The sequence below is a fragment of the Lutjanus erythropterus genome, chromosome 15 (genome assembly GCF_056507025.1).
Source record: "Lutjanus erythropterus isolate fLutEry1 chromosome 15, fLutEry1.hap2, whole genome shotgun sequence".
Lineage (NCBI taxonomy): Eukaryota > Metazoa > Chordata > Actinopteri > Lutjaniformes > Lutjanidae > Lutjanus > Lutjanus erythropterus.
In genome coordinates, this window is record NC_139331.1 from 37728133 (window position 1) to 37744734 (window position 16602).

The following is a 16602-nucleotide window of genomic DNA, read 5'->3' on the forward strand; positions in this document are numbered from 1 at the left end:
TGGTGATGTGTTGGGGTGTGTCCTGCATCCAACTGTGAGATTTTTACATCAGGTTTTATTGAGTGAAGTTTTGTAGGTATTTGTATGGTAAAGTAACTTAAAATGTACGGTTTAAAGTAAGTATTCTGATGTTATTGGCATTACTTCAGTAAATTAAGAGGTATGTATTCTAGGGTTAAGTATCTGGATTACTCTAGTAAATTGAAATGTAAGCATTTAGAGTAGTTGGGAAGTCTTGGCCCCTACATGGTAACACAGGTCAGTTGTTGTCACCGTAAGGTTGCGCTGACCTACTAAAGTAAGGCTGCAGCAGTGGGTTGATTCGCTGTCCTCATGGGGGGTCTTCTGGTGCTAAGCTAACAAGTAAAAGTAAAAGTACCCTCCCTGAGTGATTTTTGTCTATTCCTGTGTCCCATACACCACGTGACCACTGGTTAGGCTGGAAAGGTCCAAACCTGCTGCAGGGTAGCTGATATGGTCATCATTTACGGTCATGGAGTCTAATAAGGTTTTTGAGAGTATTGTGTAATTTTGTAGAGCAGGGTGAGACGAACACAGGTATATCATTTCTGAAGGTGTGATGCTCTGGAGTCAAATTATTCAAGATAAACAGTGAGAAACACCCTTTTTAAAATGTTTGATATTTTTTCTTTCCACATCGATGAAGGCAGCATTTCTGCAGTTCTTCTTCCTCCACTCTGATTTTCTTTCTCTTTCTCTCTGGTTGTTGTTAAGGTCCAAGCTAAGTTACCAGTCACTGGTGCTACAGTCAGTATGGTTGCAAAGATTAGACAATTAATCAAACAAACAGGAAATTAATTGGTAACAATGCAACAAAGCAAAACTGCTTGAATGCCAGATGAAGCTCCAGATTGAACTCTACTTCTAATTATTATCTGTGTGAGAGCTCATGTAGCTCTGAAACACAGACAGGTTGTGTGTTCATGTCCTGTGTCAAAATGTGGAATTTGTCTCTTGTGACAAAGTACAGTAGAGTCTAACCAAAAACAAAGTGATAACAAACTGTAACTTCATGCTCGGTCAAACATTTATGTCCAGGTTCATTATCAATAATCATGTGTCATGAGTTATGTGTGTATTTATAATGTAAAGGTTCTTAAAAATCAGTTCCTGCTTCTAGAATGTGACATCTCTGCTGTTTTTCTTTGTCCTACATTTAAATCACTTGAGTATCTTTGGGTTTTGGAGTTTTGCTTGGATTGGTGTTAACAGAAGAGCAGAACTCTCAGCTGATTCACAGTCTGATCCGCTCTGACCTGCTCAGCCCTGCTGTTGATCAGAAGTGATTTACAGCAGCTGATAATAAATTGCTTGAGCTCTGAGAGGGATGTCTGCCTTTATGAGCTGTCACATACAGCACATAAACATATATGCTCGGCCAATACTAACATGGGTTAATCTCACAGTACATCATAGTTCATATAACTTTCTGTGACAAAAAGGTTGACCTTAACCGTAACTTTTTTACTTTAGCATAAAATACACTGAAGTTAAAACTACGTCATCAGATCTTTATGATCCCTGTTAATGTTTGACTTCAATCCAAAGTTCAGAGCTGCTTTGTTCTCATATTTCAGTGTGAAGATGAAATCAGACAGCTGAGACTGTATGTGAATCTGCAGACCTTCAAAAACATTCTTGTGTGAGTTAATATTTCTTCTTTCTTTGGTGAGTTTTCTGATTGAAGGTGCTGATTAATTCTGACTTCATGCAGATTATTTTATCATCAACAATAAACTTAAATAGCAGTTTGCCTCTGGTTTGTTCTGGTGGAACATCTGTGGGTGGGGAGGTGAGTCCTGGCATTAAAAAGGTTAAATCCTCAAAAAAGATAGTTAACAGCTGCTAGCTTGTTTATGCTCATACTGTTAGTGAGCTGCTGCTAACTTGACATTTTCAGTGTGTAGTTTGGTAGCTCAGAGTTTGGTGGTGTTTCCTGTACTGATGGGGACTTTGCTCATGTGGCCGAGCGCCTATGGAAGAGGTGATGTGATAAACACCGTTTTTTTTGTTTGTTTTTTTTGCAGTTCTGTGGTTTACACTGCAGACTGGAGACTGTTAACAGTACTAATAAAACAGATACTGTGCCATTATTATTTTGACATATTAACTGCTGGTTCACACGTCATAGTTGAGCAGCATGTTTCCCACACAGCCTCAGACACACTTAGAGACTCTGAGGACCACTTTTCTTTTTGTCCGGGTGATGACAGTGAAAATAATCTATTGACAGTCATATTAACATTATACCAGCAACATGACACCTTTCACTACAGCTTTATAGTCTGTAGAATATGTCACAGACATGAAAAAATCAGGCAAAGGGCAGTGCACTAATTTCTTTCTCCCTCCCTCTCTTCCTTCCTCCTTCTCTCTCTGAACAAAGGGGTAAATTACTGAATGTCTGGTGTTTACAGCTCTCTTCTTCTCTTCAAAACTCCTCTGTGAACTCAGGGCTTTCAGCAGCCACCTTGCAGAAGAAACCAGCCTCAGCTGTTCACTGAAGGAACCATCGCCCACAGGTACATGATGAGAAAGTCTCTCATTTTGGAATAGTAACACATTATTTTCTTCTTCTTTCTATTAGTTTCTTGTTTTACTTCTTTGTGTTCCTCTTTATCTCTTTGCAGTTCTCATGCATTACTTCCGTGGATTTGTTGTGGCTGCTTTGACATAATATAGTATGTTGGTGTTTAACAGTCTGTTGGGGTGTAAAATATTTGCAAAACTACTGTAGGTATAAGGATTTTCAAATACACACTGTGCACCATTTATTATGACATTAAAAACACTGATCTCTCAGCATCCAGTGTCCTTGTATTTAATGTTAACTAATTAGGCATAAATTCCAAAAAATGTTGAAATTATTAGGCCCTCACACTTCCACACATGTCAGGTGTTGCAGCGTCCTTTGCCTTGTTGCCAGACACCGAACAACCAGGCTCTGAAGCTTTACGTGTTTCGAACGCTGCATGAAGGCCTTCAGTTTCACTTCCTGTCTTTACTAAACTAGTAAGCACTACTGAGCACTCAATAATAATACATCGTGTTCCAGTACATCAAGTGTAGACCGCACTGTAAAAATGTCATGTAAATCAAGTGCTGACTGTCACATGAGACTTACTTCCTGTTGCCAGTAGGTGGTGCTATGACTGACTCCTAATTGACATGTAGATGTGATCAGACCAGGACTCTTATCAAACAGGTGAAATGTGGGGTAGATTGGGTTGTGTCCACTGTAACTGTAGAAACCTCCTGTTTCATGGCACAACATCAGAAATCAAGGCCATCCTATGACCACACTGTTTGTCCAAAAGCTTTTAATAACTTTTCATTACAAATGTCTCTAAATTGCACACACCAGTTTTGAAGTTCATCTGATTAATTCACTAGGAGGAGTCTGTTAAAATAGAACGGCTGGAGATCACCAAAACTGACCATTTAAAATGTCCAACTTCCTGCTGAGTTTAGCGTATGGCCCCGGAGACTTTTTTGTGTTTCTCAACATGATACATATGTATACCAATGTTCATGAAGGTGAAACACGCTACCTCATTGAAATTTGGCCTTATTGAGCCATTTTGCCACAACCATGTAAACCCCCAAAATATGTATTTTTTTAACCACAACTGACAGCCTGTGCCAAGTTTTATATATCATCGAGCCATCGGCATTTAAAATGGCGATTAATTTTTTTCACAGAAAGAAAGAAAGAAAGCAAACCACTTGATGTCTACCATCTACAGAATGTGTTGATTTTGGTAGGACTGAATGAAGACTTGTGGAGATATAAAAGTTTAGTGATTTTGTGAATTTATAAAAATACAGAGTGATGGACTTTTGAATTGACCACAGATTGCAGTAAGACAAACTGTAGTCACAATTCAGAAGATGGGCTGAAGAAATGTCAGCTCTGGAAGCTGTATGGCTAATTTTTTAAATTTTCAATTGTGCAGTGTCTAGAAATTTAAATTTACTGTTATAAATTGTGCCCACTTTAAATTATTATGACAAAATGTCACACACTGGCAGAGCCACCACTCACTACTGTGCAAAAATGATTTTATTATGAATCCATGTAGTAAATTTATATAAACTTTTTGCATTGTGGTGCCCCCTAGAGGTGAAATGCAATGGTCTTTTATAAATAAGGTTAGTTAACACTCCTGAACATGGTTCTCCATTTTCACACTGACATTTCATTGAGTTAAAGAGTTCTTGCAAATTTTGCACAATATTTTATTTTGGTGAAATCTGATTGGCTCATAAATCTAAAAGGTTGACATATTCAGATTAATTTGATAACTTGAGATCAGCAAAGTCTGCAGATAATCTGGAGTCCTGTTTACGTTGTTTACAAAAACATAATTTTAGGGAGCCCCTAAAGTGTCATGCAGAAAAAAAAATATATATCGTGCGCACAAGATATGAAAACGTGCCCTCGAGATACAATTATTTCCCAGCTTTGACTTGTCCATGCATACGGCTCTCGGTAGTGACCACTTTTATTTTCACCTCATTCTTGTTGCTCTTGCCAGGAGACATAGGATAATCATCAGCAGGAGTACTTTGCTGCACATACTGAAGAACAATAGGCTCAGCCGACGGAAGGACTGTGCAGATTTAGGCCGTGTTATTGACTTCATCCAGGAACAATTACAGGGTCCGGGGAAGATGCATGGATATCGATGGATGTTTACCAAGTGCCAAGAAATGGCCTAAAAGTTAAAAAAGAAGAAGTAAGAGTCATATTGGCCGTCTCATACGCACGATTTAGCTTAAACGTGTGCACGTTTTAGTATCTCGTGCGCACGATATAGTTTTTTTTTTCTTCATGACACTTTAGGGGCTCCATACAATTTTGATAAACTTGAGAAAAACTTCATCAAACGGTGACATTTTTAAAGCAGAAGACTAATTGTGAAAAGATGCAGATGAATTGAATTATTAAATTTTTTAAAGAATTTTTAGTCCACGTCAAGCTGTTTTCAACGTAACTGGAAAAATATCAATTTGTTTGTTATGGCACCAGGTCAATAACTGTCCTTTGTTTTTGTTTTTTTTGTTTTTTTTGTTTTTTTGCCTGAGTAGTGGATGAAATTTTCAACCCACCTGCCAGTTTTTGTGCGTTTCTGTCTCATGGTTTTGCTGCACAAAAGCTTTTAGCAGAGAAAAACAAGAAAGAAGAAGAAATAATAGTTAGAACAAAAACATCAGTCCCCCATTGTTTTAGGGGACTGATGCTGCTTTAACCTCTAATAAATCACCCCTTCCCCTTAATTCATTGTTTCCATAGACTCAAAATCATTGTTTTATTTGATTGTCTTGTTACCCTCAAAAAACTGAAAACACCAAAGACCATGTGGCCTTGCCCCTAAAGTGATGAAATTCCAGGCCTGGCTGCGAGGCAGGAATGATACGATCACTTGAGTGGCTGATTGTTGGTTCATTATGAGCAGCAGACAGAACACACTATTTTCTTTCCACTGATTATTAATCTATGCTTTCATCACATCTTTTTTGGAGTATCTGAAAACAATCAATCTTTTGTATCTTGACAGGGAGGACAGATGGCTTCATCTAAAGAGGTCCTCCTGGGAATTTTGGAGGATTTGGGAGCCGAGGACTTCAAAACATTCAAGTGGTACCTGCAGCAGCAAGAACTCCTAGAAGGCTTCCCAGCAATCAAAAAGAATCGACTGGAGAATGCTGATCGGGTGGACACAGTGGATCAGATGGCAAAGAGCTACTGCATTAACAGTATCAGGGTCACCAGAATGGTTTTGGGGAAGATGAATCAAAATGATATGGTGGGAAAAATATCAAGCACAATCTCAGAACCTACAGGTAGGTCATTAAAAAGGCATATTGTCTTGTTTTCTTCATTATGGATACGAATCTGACAACCATGAAATTACTGTCAAAACATCACGAGGTCACAGGTATTATGCATCGAGTGGAAGATAACATTGATTCTACAAACTGTGCGTGCGTGGAAGATGAAAATGCTCCACTCTTAAGCTAATTATTGTCCTAGCAAGGTTGTTTATGAGCGATATAGCTTATAAACTGAGGGAAGACGTTAAAAATGAAAAGTAACTGAGCTGTATGTTCATAATATCACCAAACAAATCTGTGTAATGCATAAATCTAACATAGTGTCTCAGTGGCACAAACTGTGTGTGTCACACTGTCATGTTAACCACCGTTTGCTCCAGGTCCACTTTACATTTACATGGTATACACACTAAAATAAAGATGAAGCAACTACAGACACTTTGAATACTTTTTACCAGTGTCTGTTTTCCATTGCTAATATTGCAGCTCAGAACTCTGATTAGAAATTTCCTCATCATTTATCACGGAAAATCTTTTACACTCATTTTACGTTGGTTTGGCCAAAAATCTCCGCATGTCTGTCATCAGGAGACAGTGACAGACTGACAGCATCATGTTCAAATCTGCTGTATGAAGTTTTATTTTTTTAACGTGCATTTTTCATGTTAGAGACAAACAGCAGCATTAAGATCGTATTTAGTCGATCAGGAATCTTCTGACAGCATTCTTCTTCTCCTGCTTTATTTGCAGCAACAGTGTTGCTTTTTGCTGTAAAATATTTTGTATATTTTCCACAGCTAATTATAGCAACTTTGTGCTGCTGTGACACTGCTGGAAATAAAGCAGGAGAAGAAGAATGCTGTCAGAAAATTACTGATCGACTAAATACGATCTTAATCATGATTTAGCTCTTCTCTCCTATGAAAGTCACATGCACGATCCAACCAATAATATTTTGGTCATAGAAGAACTCATTGACCAGCTAATTAACTAACTGACCAGAAGGCATCAGCCCATCTTTTGTTCTTTCCTTGGCTATATGTCTGGACTTTGTGTCTGATACAGGAAGCATGTGGACATGGTTTTGACCATCAGATTCAGGTGCACTCACTCCTCTGTGTCCCCTGTGCATTCTTGTTAGAGTGCCCAGACAAGTATCAGGTGCTCGTATCTCCACATGTTCATCATCAGCCGCTGAATCCTTGGTGACATTCTGTTCAGTTTCAGTTTGTGATGGTTTTTATGGGTCTCCTTCCCTTGTTTGAGATTGCACCAACAGTCACACTGTCAGTCCCGGTCACTGTGCTCACTGCCATCTTGCCAAATGTCACGTTTTTATAGTCCTTTCTAATAATAGTAATAATAATAATAATAATAATCTTATAATAATAACTTCATTTATATAGCACCTATAAAAACAGAGTTTACAAAGTGCTTTGACAGACAAAGTAAAAGAGCACAAGAGCAGGACACCAAGGAAAAATAACAACAGAGAGCCAAACAGGAGTTAACTAAGACTGAAGTAAAACAAGACACAAGCAAAAACACTGCAACATAGAGAAAACAATAAAACACAGTAAAAGAAATAAGAACAGTAAAACTAGAAAAACATGACAGTAAGAATAAGTTAAAATGAAGAGAGACTACAGAGACTGGGATCTCTCCCTGGAGCCGGACCTGAGAGGGGAGCTCTGGTGGTCAAAGCTGAATCTAGAGTTTTGCTGTTGGGGAGGTTGGTGAGGATGAGGGCCATGCTGTGCTGACAGCAGGGTAGAGGTTAACACGCCAGCTCTATAGCCCCTCATTATGTGAAAAAAATAAATAAATCAAAAGCAAAGATTTCTTTTGAATGCTACAGTGCAACCACTTTCCTCTAAAATGTGGTCCAAACTGTATTATGTATAGACTTAAGACCCAGTTTGTATTCTGTAGGAAGATGTGATCTAAGGCAATTTAAATGAATAAAGTTAGAAATGGTCATACCTGTCTGGAAATGCTTTTGATGACTTGCATTTACTGTGATGTCCTCTTAATTATGACATCTCATTTTCATTCATTCAGAGATTCTTGCTGAGTGCCAGAATAAACTCAAATCCAACCTGAAGAAGAGGTTTCAATGTGTGTTTGAGAAAATCACAAAAGTTGGAAATCCAAAACTGCTCCATGAGATCTACACTGAGATCTACATCATGATGGAAGAGACAGGAGAGGTCAACATGGAACATGAGGTCAGACAGATTGAAACATCCTGGAAACCAGCAACACTGGAAACAACAATCAAATGTGAAGACATCTTTAAACACTTGTCTGACACAGACGAACCAATCAGAAGAGTGATGACAAAGGGAGTGGCTGGCATCGGGAAAACAGTCTTAACACAGAAGTTCACTCTGGACTGGACTGAAGACAAAACCAACCAGGACATACAGTTCATGTTTCCATTCACTTTCAGAGAGCTGAATGTGCTGAAAGAGAAAAAGTTCAGCTTGGTGGAACTTGTTCATCACTTCTTTAGTGAAACCAAAGAAGCAGGAATCTGCAGGTTTGAAGAGTTCCAGGTTGTGTTCATCTTTGATGGTCTGGATGAGTGTCGACTTCCTCTGGACTTCCACAACAATGAGATCCTGACTGATGTTACAGAGTCCACCTCAGTGGATGTGCTGCTGACAAACCTCATCAGGGGGAAACTGCTTCCCTCTGCTCGCCTCTGGATAACCACACGACCTGCAGCAGCCAATCAGATCCCTCCTGAGCGTGTTGACATGGTGACAGAGGTCAGAGGGTTCACTGATGAACAGAAGGAGGAGTACTTCAGGAAGAGGTTCAGAGACAAGAAGCAGAGCAGCAGAATCATCTCCCACATCAAGACATCACGAAGCCTCCACATCATGTGTCACATCCCAGTCTTCTGCTGGATCACTGCTACAGTTCTGGACAAAGTGTTGAAGACCAGAGAGGGAGGAGAGCTGCCCAAGACCCTGACTGAGATGTACATCCACTTCCTGGTGGTTCAGTTGAAACTGACGAATGTCAAATATCATGGAAAATGTGAGAGAGACCCACACTGGAGTCCAGAGAACAGGAAGATGATTGAGTCTCTGGGAAAACTGGCTTTTGATCAGCTGCAGAAAGGAAACCTGATCTTCTATGAATCAGACCTGACAGAGTGTGGCATCGATATCACAGCAGCCTCAGTGTACTCAGGAGTGTTCACAGAGATCTTTAAAGAGGAGAGTGGACTGTACCAGGACAAGGTGTTCTGCTTCATCCATCTGAGTGTTCAGGAGTTTCTGGCTGCTCTTCATGTCCATCTGACATTCATCAACTCTGGAGTCAATCTGCTGGCTGAAACAAAATGGTGGTCTAAAGTATTTAGGGACAAACCAAAACTGACAAATCTCTATCAGAGTGCCGTGGACAAGGCCTTACAGAGTCCAAATGGACACCTGGACTTGTTTCTCCGCTTCCTCCTGGGTCTTTCACTGGTGACCAATCAGACTCTCCTACGAGGTCTGCTGACTGAGACAGGAAATGGGTCACAGGCCAGTCAAGAAATAGCTGAGTTCATCAAGAAGAAGATCAGTAAGAATCTGTCTCCAGAGAGAAGCGTCAATCTGTTCCACTGTCTGAATGAACTGAATGATGGTTCTCTAGTGGAGGAGATCCAACAGTACCTGAGATCAGGAAGTCTGTCCACAGATAAACTGTCTCCTGCTCAGTGGTCAGCTCTGGTCTTCATCTTACTGTCATCAGAAAAAGATCTGGACGTGTTTGACCTGAAGAAATACTCTGCTTCAGAGGAGGCTCTTCTGAGGCTGCTGCCAGTGGTCAAAGCCTCCAACAAAGCTCTGTAAGTGGACGGATCACTAGATATATTTATGAACTTACATATATATATATATATATAAAGAAAGGAGAAACTGTTTTTTCTTTCAAACTTTTCTTCATCTCTAATTCTTCTTCAGGCTGAGTGGCTGTAACCTGTCAAGTAGAAGCTGTGATGCTCTGTCTTCAGTTCTCAGCTCCCAGTCCTCTAGTCTGAGACACCTGGACCTGAGGTACAATGACCTGCAGGACTCAGGAGTGAAGCTTCTGTCAGTTGGAATGAAGAGTCGACACTGTAAACTGGAAACTCTCAGGTCAGGATTTGGTTTGACCTTTTAAAGGCTACTCATCCACCTTTAGGTTTTTGCTGATATGATTTCCTAAAAGAATGTGTTCATGACGTTTTCATAATTCCAGTCTGACAGCCTGTCTGATAACAAAAGAAGGCTGTGCTTCTCTGGCCTCAGCTCTGAGGTCAAATCCCTCCCATCTGAGAGAGCTGGACCTGAGCTACAATCATCCAGGAGACTCAGGACTGAAGCTTCTGTCTGCTTTACTGGAGGATCCAAACTGGAGACTGGAGACTCTCAGGTATGAGCAGAAAACAGGAGCTGATACACTGCAGCTGTGTCTAATTTAATGTCTTTGTGCTCTCGCCTGTCATCGTTGAAGGTCATGGCATGGCTCCAGTGATGGTAATGTTGTCTACAAAATGTGTGCTGAGATTAAATTTTGCTCACAGTTTTATGTCCATTAAGAATTGATGTAATGTGACACTCTAACGTTCACTCTAGCTCTACCAGCAGGGCTTTTTGTCTTGTCTTCACAGATTTGGACTGATCAGGTCTCTTAGAGCTCCAGGTGGAATTACCCACTTTTGTATTAAATAATTCTGCAGTCAATTCTAAAAGTTGGTCATAGAAATTGGTGGTATTCACAGTGGTGACCATGTTAAGAATTACTCTGGAACACCCCTACACCACCTTTTCAAATAGCAAATATGCCTGATTGGTGTGAAACAAAACACACCACACAATCTGCTATGGCTGTTAGTCACAAACCTGTTACAGAGCAACTATCACTGCATATGTCGTAAACAGGGAAGGGACTGCATTTATATCGTGCCTGTCTAGTCTTCTGACCACTAAAAACACTTTACATCCCTTTTCACATTCACACACCCACACACATAATGGAAGTTCTCAAGGAACATCTCAAGGGGCTATCAATTAATAATTGATAGCTCCTTGAGATGTACCACCTTGTTTTCAAGGGCATCCAACAGAAAACATACAATATGATACAGTAGACACAATCAAAACATCCAAACATGAGGCTCTCGTTTATCGACTCACACACATCATTTCTTTAAACCCACAACACTCAAAATACACAAACACAAAAACGTACAAAAATAAGTAGTAGGTAGATACCACAGAACATACAGTGGAATTAACAATAATTATAATGCTAATGATAATAATAACAATAATTATGATGATAATAATGATTATAATAATAAAATCACAATGATAATAATAATAATAATAATGAAGATAATACAGGGAAGACCAACAAGGAAAAGACATTTAATATTAGAGGGGCTTGAATTCATTACCATTTAAAGCAGCAGTATGATGTTTTTAAGAAGAGTAATAATGAATTTGTAAGAGGTGTCATGAGTTACTTGTTCTTATGTTAGTGGGGAGGTTGTTCCAGTCAGAAGGAGCTTTGTATTAGAAGGCATTTCTACAAATTTCTTTATTAGTTTTGGGAACAAATAGGAAAGGCTGCAGACTGTGTCTGAGAGTGTGTGAGAAAATGTATTAAATATTGTTTTAGATAAGAGGGACAGCTAAAATGAATACATCTGAAAATACTTTGAAGCCAATAATAATGTTGTCCTGCACTGAGGGATGACCAGGTCAAAGTTTCATACATGGAGCAATGATGAATTCAGTGAGGACACTTTAAGATAAATCTGCAGAGACTATTGTTGAAAACATTAAGGGGTTGAAGATGTGTGTCAAATGTGTTCTGATAAACAATATCAGAACAATCCAATATGGACACTTACAACTGTGTGACAATTCTTTTCCTTATCTGGAAATTGAAACATTTAATAGAGTGATAAAGTATAAATAAATTGCAACTCAATTTGTGTATAACGGACTTGATGTGTTGTTTAAAAGAAAGCATAGGCCCAGCTATACAAAATAAGTAACTTGTTCAACTGCGGAGGCATCCTTTAAAGAAATAGTCAGATCTGATCTTTCACCAAGGCCCTGTCTGGTTCCAAACAACAAACTGCACAATTTATGTTTTTCAATAATAATTTGTTAGATGAGAACCATTTTTGAACAGAGGTAGAAATATGTTGTAAGGATCTTTCAATCACAGATCTATTGACACTAGCTGTGTAAATTACAGTATCGTCTGCATATTGGTGTACCTGACACTGAGAGCAAACCTTTGGGACGTCATTAATAAAAATGGAGAAGAGTAGTGGTCCTAGTATACACATACACCAATGGCAGAGGCTGCAATGCAAGATGCCTCTGCTCCTCAGATATTAGCCATCACACACACTCACACTGAGTGATTCAACCTTTTTTGGAATATTTGAAATTCTTATAAATATTCAACTGGCACCAACTGAAAGAATGTTTGCTGCAGAAGAACAAGACTTTGGCCGTTAGTAGTGTATTCAGACAGTTGAGTTGTGAGTATTAATCCATATGACCAGTCTGTAAACAGTGGTCATGTCTGAATCTTGGTCAAACTCTTCATTATAAAGGACAACATGCAGAGGACAGTAATTCAGCAGATCAGTGGTGACTGTACTGTTTTTACTTAAACATCACATTATCTGAAAGAATGATGGTGACAGTTGCCACAGATGAGTTTCAGCATATTTCGCTGTCTTGCTGAGAAACTGAGCAACTTAGGACTCATGTTGGATATAAACTCATTGTGACTGTGTTTGTTCCTCCAGGATGGACCATGGTGGAGAGCAGAGGTTAAAACCTGGTCTGAGGAAGTGTAAGTGTGGATTCAGTTTGACAAAACAGCACACAGTCAGTTTGTCTTTACATACAAAGATGATAGTTGTGTATTTATGCATTAAAACTTTACTGACATCATGTGTCATCATTAAACTTTATAGAAATGAAGAATAAATCCTTCAGATGTGTCTGATAATAAACTGCTGCTGTGTTGTGTCTTTTTCTCTCCATCAGATTTCTGTGAACTCACACTGGACACAAACACAGCAAACAGCGAACTCAAACTGTCTGACAACAACAGGACGGTGACATGTGTGACAGACGAGCAGCCATATGATAATTATGAAGTATGCTTTAACTTCTGTCAGCTGCTGTGTACAACTGGTCTGACTGGTCGCTGTTACTGGGAGGTCGAGTGGACAGGAGGAGTTTATATAGCAGTGACTTACAGAGGAATCAGAGGGAAAGGACACGAGGTGTTTGGAAGGAATGATCATTCCTGGAGTCTGGACTGCTCTAGTAATGGTTATTCTGTCTGGCACAGGAACAGAGAAACAGTCCTCACCTCCTCCTCCTCCTCCTCCTCCTCCTCCTCCTCCTCTGGTAGAGTAGCAGTGTATGTGGACTGTCCTGCTGGCTCTCTGTCCTTCTACAGAGTCTCCTCTGAAAGACTGATCCACCTCCACACCTTCAACACCACATTCACTGAACCTGTGTATCCTGGGTTTGGGTTCTGGTCTTGGTTATCTGGTGGCTCAGTGTCTCTGTGTCCTCTGTAGGACAGAGACAACCTCTGGTCCTGTGGTTTAAATGTTGGTGGACGAGGCTTCACTTTGGTCAACATTTGACTCACTGATTGTACCTTTAATGTCAAAATGTTTTTTCTTATAAATGGTAAAATTATGTCCTCAGGCCTGAATTTATTGGACATAAACTGTGTTGAATTTGATCTTCACCTCTAATAATGTTCTAGAGCAGCATCTTCTTTGTGGCAGCTGCTAATGACTGAGTTCAATAAAGGATTAAAAACAAATATTTCAACACATATATTTGTTACCCCTGAAAACCCTGACATATTAAATCATTTCCAGAAAATTCCACATTTTTGAAACTGAAGTGCTTATTAGACCACTTGACAAAATCACAAAATTCATTTTCTATATAATTTACATGATATTTTGTAACATATTTGATACATCAGACATTTATGAAAGTTCATTGAATCACAATCATTTTGATTTTGGAAATAAAAAGAACCAAACTATCTGAAATGTGTGAAATTTTCCAAAAGCAATACTTATTATTTGAGACAGGCACCATTTTGCTTCACATTTCAGTCAGCAGAAACAGTTTGTATAATATTTGATTTGATCAATATGACATACAATTGTAAAAGTCAAGCAATTGTTTTGGTAAAAAGGTCAATTTTAAGCAAGTGTCCCCTTGCTTATAACAGTTTGCAACACACAAGTGATTCTAACAGGAGCAGGTTGCATGTATAAAAACAAATAAAAAATAATAATAAAAAATTCTAAATTTCCTCTCTGAATTTGTTTTAAGATTACTTATCAGACTTAACTTGTTTTAGAGTTTATTTGTGATTGTGTTAATGATATGAATAATGTAGATTGCATCATGAAATGTAATAAAATATTAATTCAGTGATTCATAAATATAATTTTTCCAGCTGTTTCATATTTCACACACACATTTTCAAAATGATTTTAACATAAACTAAGGGACAAATTATTCCTTTTCCTGACCTTCACATGGAGGAGAATCTGTGAAGTAAAACTGCAGAGTGCTGACTGACTTCGGTGAGTTGATGTTGTTGCACACAGTGCTTCTGTTGGCTGATTGAAGAGCCTTTCCATTGTTGCCGTCTTGGTCTCTTGGTCTGTTCCACAATGCAATCTAAGCACCATTTCACAGTGGGGTCTGCAGCTACCTCAAAGGGAAACTGTGGTTTAAGGTGTGTAACGGACTCTTTGGAGTCAAACTCAGTTATAGCTCTCAATGGTTTTAGTCTGACTATCTTAGTTACTCTCCCATATATCTATATATATCAGGGGTATTCAACTAAAATTCAAAGAGGTCCAGTTAGAGAAAATTTCCTAAAGCAAAGGTCCAGAACATCATAATGTCTAACTTGTGTTATGATTTAGAGTGATATATACTGAGGAAGTTTAGTAGTTGTATCAACGTCTACATCAGGGGTGTCAAGGAGCCACATACAGCCTAATTTGATCTCAAGTGGGCCGGACCAGTAAAATTAAAGCATAATCTATCAATTATTCTACTGATTAATCGAGTAATCAGATAAGAAATATTGCGTGTTATGCATTTTTTTCTATTACATTACTTTTGCTTTATTTAAGGACAATGGTAATATACAAAAGAGAAGATAAGACAGGTCTATTAAATGAACAACTATAAATTACTAAAGTAAAAATACTCATACTTTAATGTAGATTTACTGTATTTACTTTACTTTTTTTTTTCCAAGTACAAAGATAAAAGTAAAGGTCTGCAGAAACCACAAACAGAAGAGTGAACTAACTCTTTTAACTGAAACAGTCACCAGAATGTTTTGTTCACATGTTAAAATCACAACATTTTTCTTCTGGAGCAGGACAGACGCTCCCAGACCCCCAGGGGACAGGGGATTGGTTGATTGTTGGTTTACCAACATGACACCTTTTTCTCCTCTTATGAGTTTGCAGGTCTGTATTTAGTCATCAAAAAATAATGATAAGAATACCATTAAAGTACAACAACAGCATCAATGTCATTAACCATCACGTTAGTTTCGACTGTTGTAATAAACTCCGTCATTAACAACAGTCTCCTCCACACGCAGCTTCTCTGCAGTTGGTCTGTGCGTTTCCTGATCAGATAAACCAGCGCCGGAAAGACTAGAAAAATTGTGTCAGTTAAAATAGAAGTGTCCCGTCAAAATTTAAAATCTTTTAATAATTTATTGGTTATAGGTCCGGGTCCGTATAGGGCGGCATGTGGGTCCAGACTCAGACCGCAGTCCAGCTGTTAGGGACCTCTGATATACATACACCAGTAATTCACATTATGAATGCTGTATATTCTGAATTTTACTCAAAATCCTCCTGGCTGGCTCGCCATAAAAGGGGTTCTGAAACTAATGTTTTTATTAACATAGGCTAAGAGACCAATGAATACATACACCAGTACATATAGACCCTTTAAGGAGGATGATAAGTAAGACACAGATTCGACTTAGTGAAAACAGGTAGAATATATTTATTCCACACACACAAGAATACACCAAGATCCACCCCTCACATGTTTAACTTACATCTGACCAATGTTAGACCAACTTAAATTGATCAATTATTCAGAATCCTTCAAATATAAATATATTTATAAAATAAATGAATAAATAATTTAAACTAAATTGTCAAGCCTTCAGATCCTTTATTATTAATCGTATCACATTCAGCTCAATATAGTTTTTTAAGTTCTTGTTTATGGCTCCTTTTAGCGGCAGAGGTGGGTAGAGTTGCCAAAAATTCATTAGATGGTCAGTCAGCGCCATCTAGTGGACAGACAGTAGAACTACATCATGTGACTGGGTTTATGCCACAGGTTGGACTGGTTTTGACGTCACTCTGAAGTGTTTGTAGACTTGGACTCTGATGTCATGAGGGTGTGACGGCGTCCTCAGATCAGATGTTCACAGACAGCAGGACTGATGAGGAAGAGATGAGCAGCTTCTTCTCTCCCAGTGTTTCCTCCACACATGAAGCTGGAAAGTGTCTGTAAGTTGACCTGAAGTGACTTCAGCAGGTGAGAATCCTACCAGTTAAGTGTATGGATGCGTGCTCAACTACAGAAATTAGAAGTGTGTATCTCACTGATTGAGTTGGTTCAATATGTA

General features: G+C 38.8%; 1 protein-coding gene across 1 annotated transcript; it reads left to right on the forward strand.

Moving 5' to 3' along the window:
- The first annotated feature begins 2504 nt into the window (after positions 1-2504).
- Positions 2505-14102, forward strand: LOC146314908 (protein NLRC3-like). Its single transcript, XM_084736776.1, has 7 exons — positions 2505-2543; positions 5583-5868; positions 7921-9709; positions 9825-9998; positions 10102-10275; positions 12680-12726; positions 12924-14102. The coding sequence occupies exons 2-7, from the start codon at positions 5592-5594 to the stop codon at positions 13466-13468; spliced, it is 3006 nt and encodes a 1001-aa protein (XP_084592902.1). The 5' UTR covers positions 2505-2543; positions 5583-5591; the 3' UTR covers positions 13469-14102.
- Positions 14103-16602: the final 2500 nt, after the last annotated feature.

Coding starts and splice junctions, on each gene's coding strand:
- LOC146314908 (XM_084736776.1), top strand. CDS start 5,592: ATGGCTTCATCTAAAGAGGTCCTCCTGGGAATTTTGGAGGATTTGGGA. Junction 5,869..7,920: donor CACAATCTCAGAACCTACAG/GTAGGTCATTAA, acceptor TCATTCATTCAG/AGATTCTTGCTGAGTGCCAG. Junction 12,727..12,923: donor AAAACCTGGTCTGAGGAAGT/GTAAGTGTGGAT, acceptor TCTCTCCATCAG/ATTTCTGTGAACTCACACTG.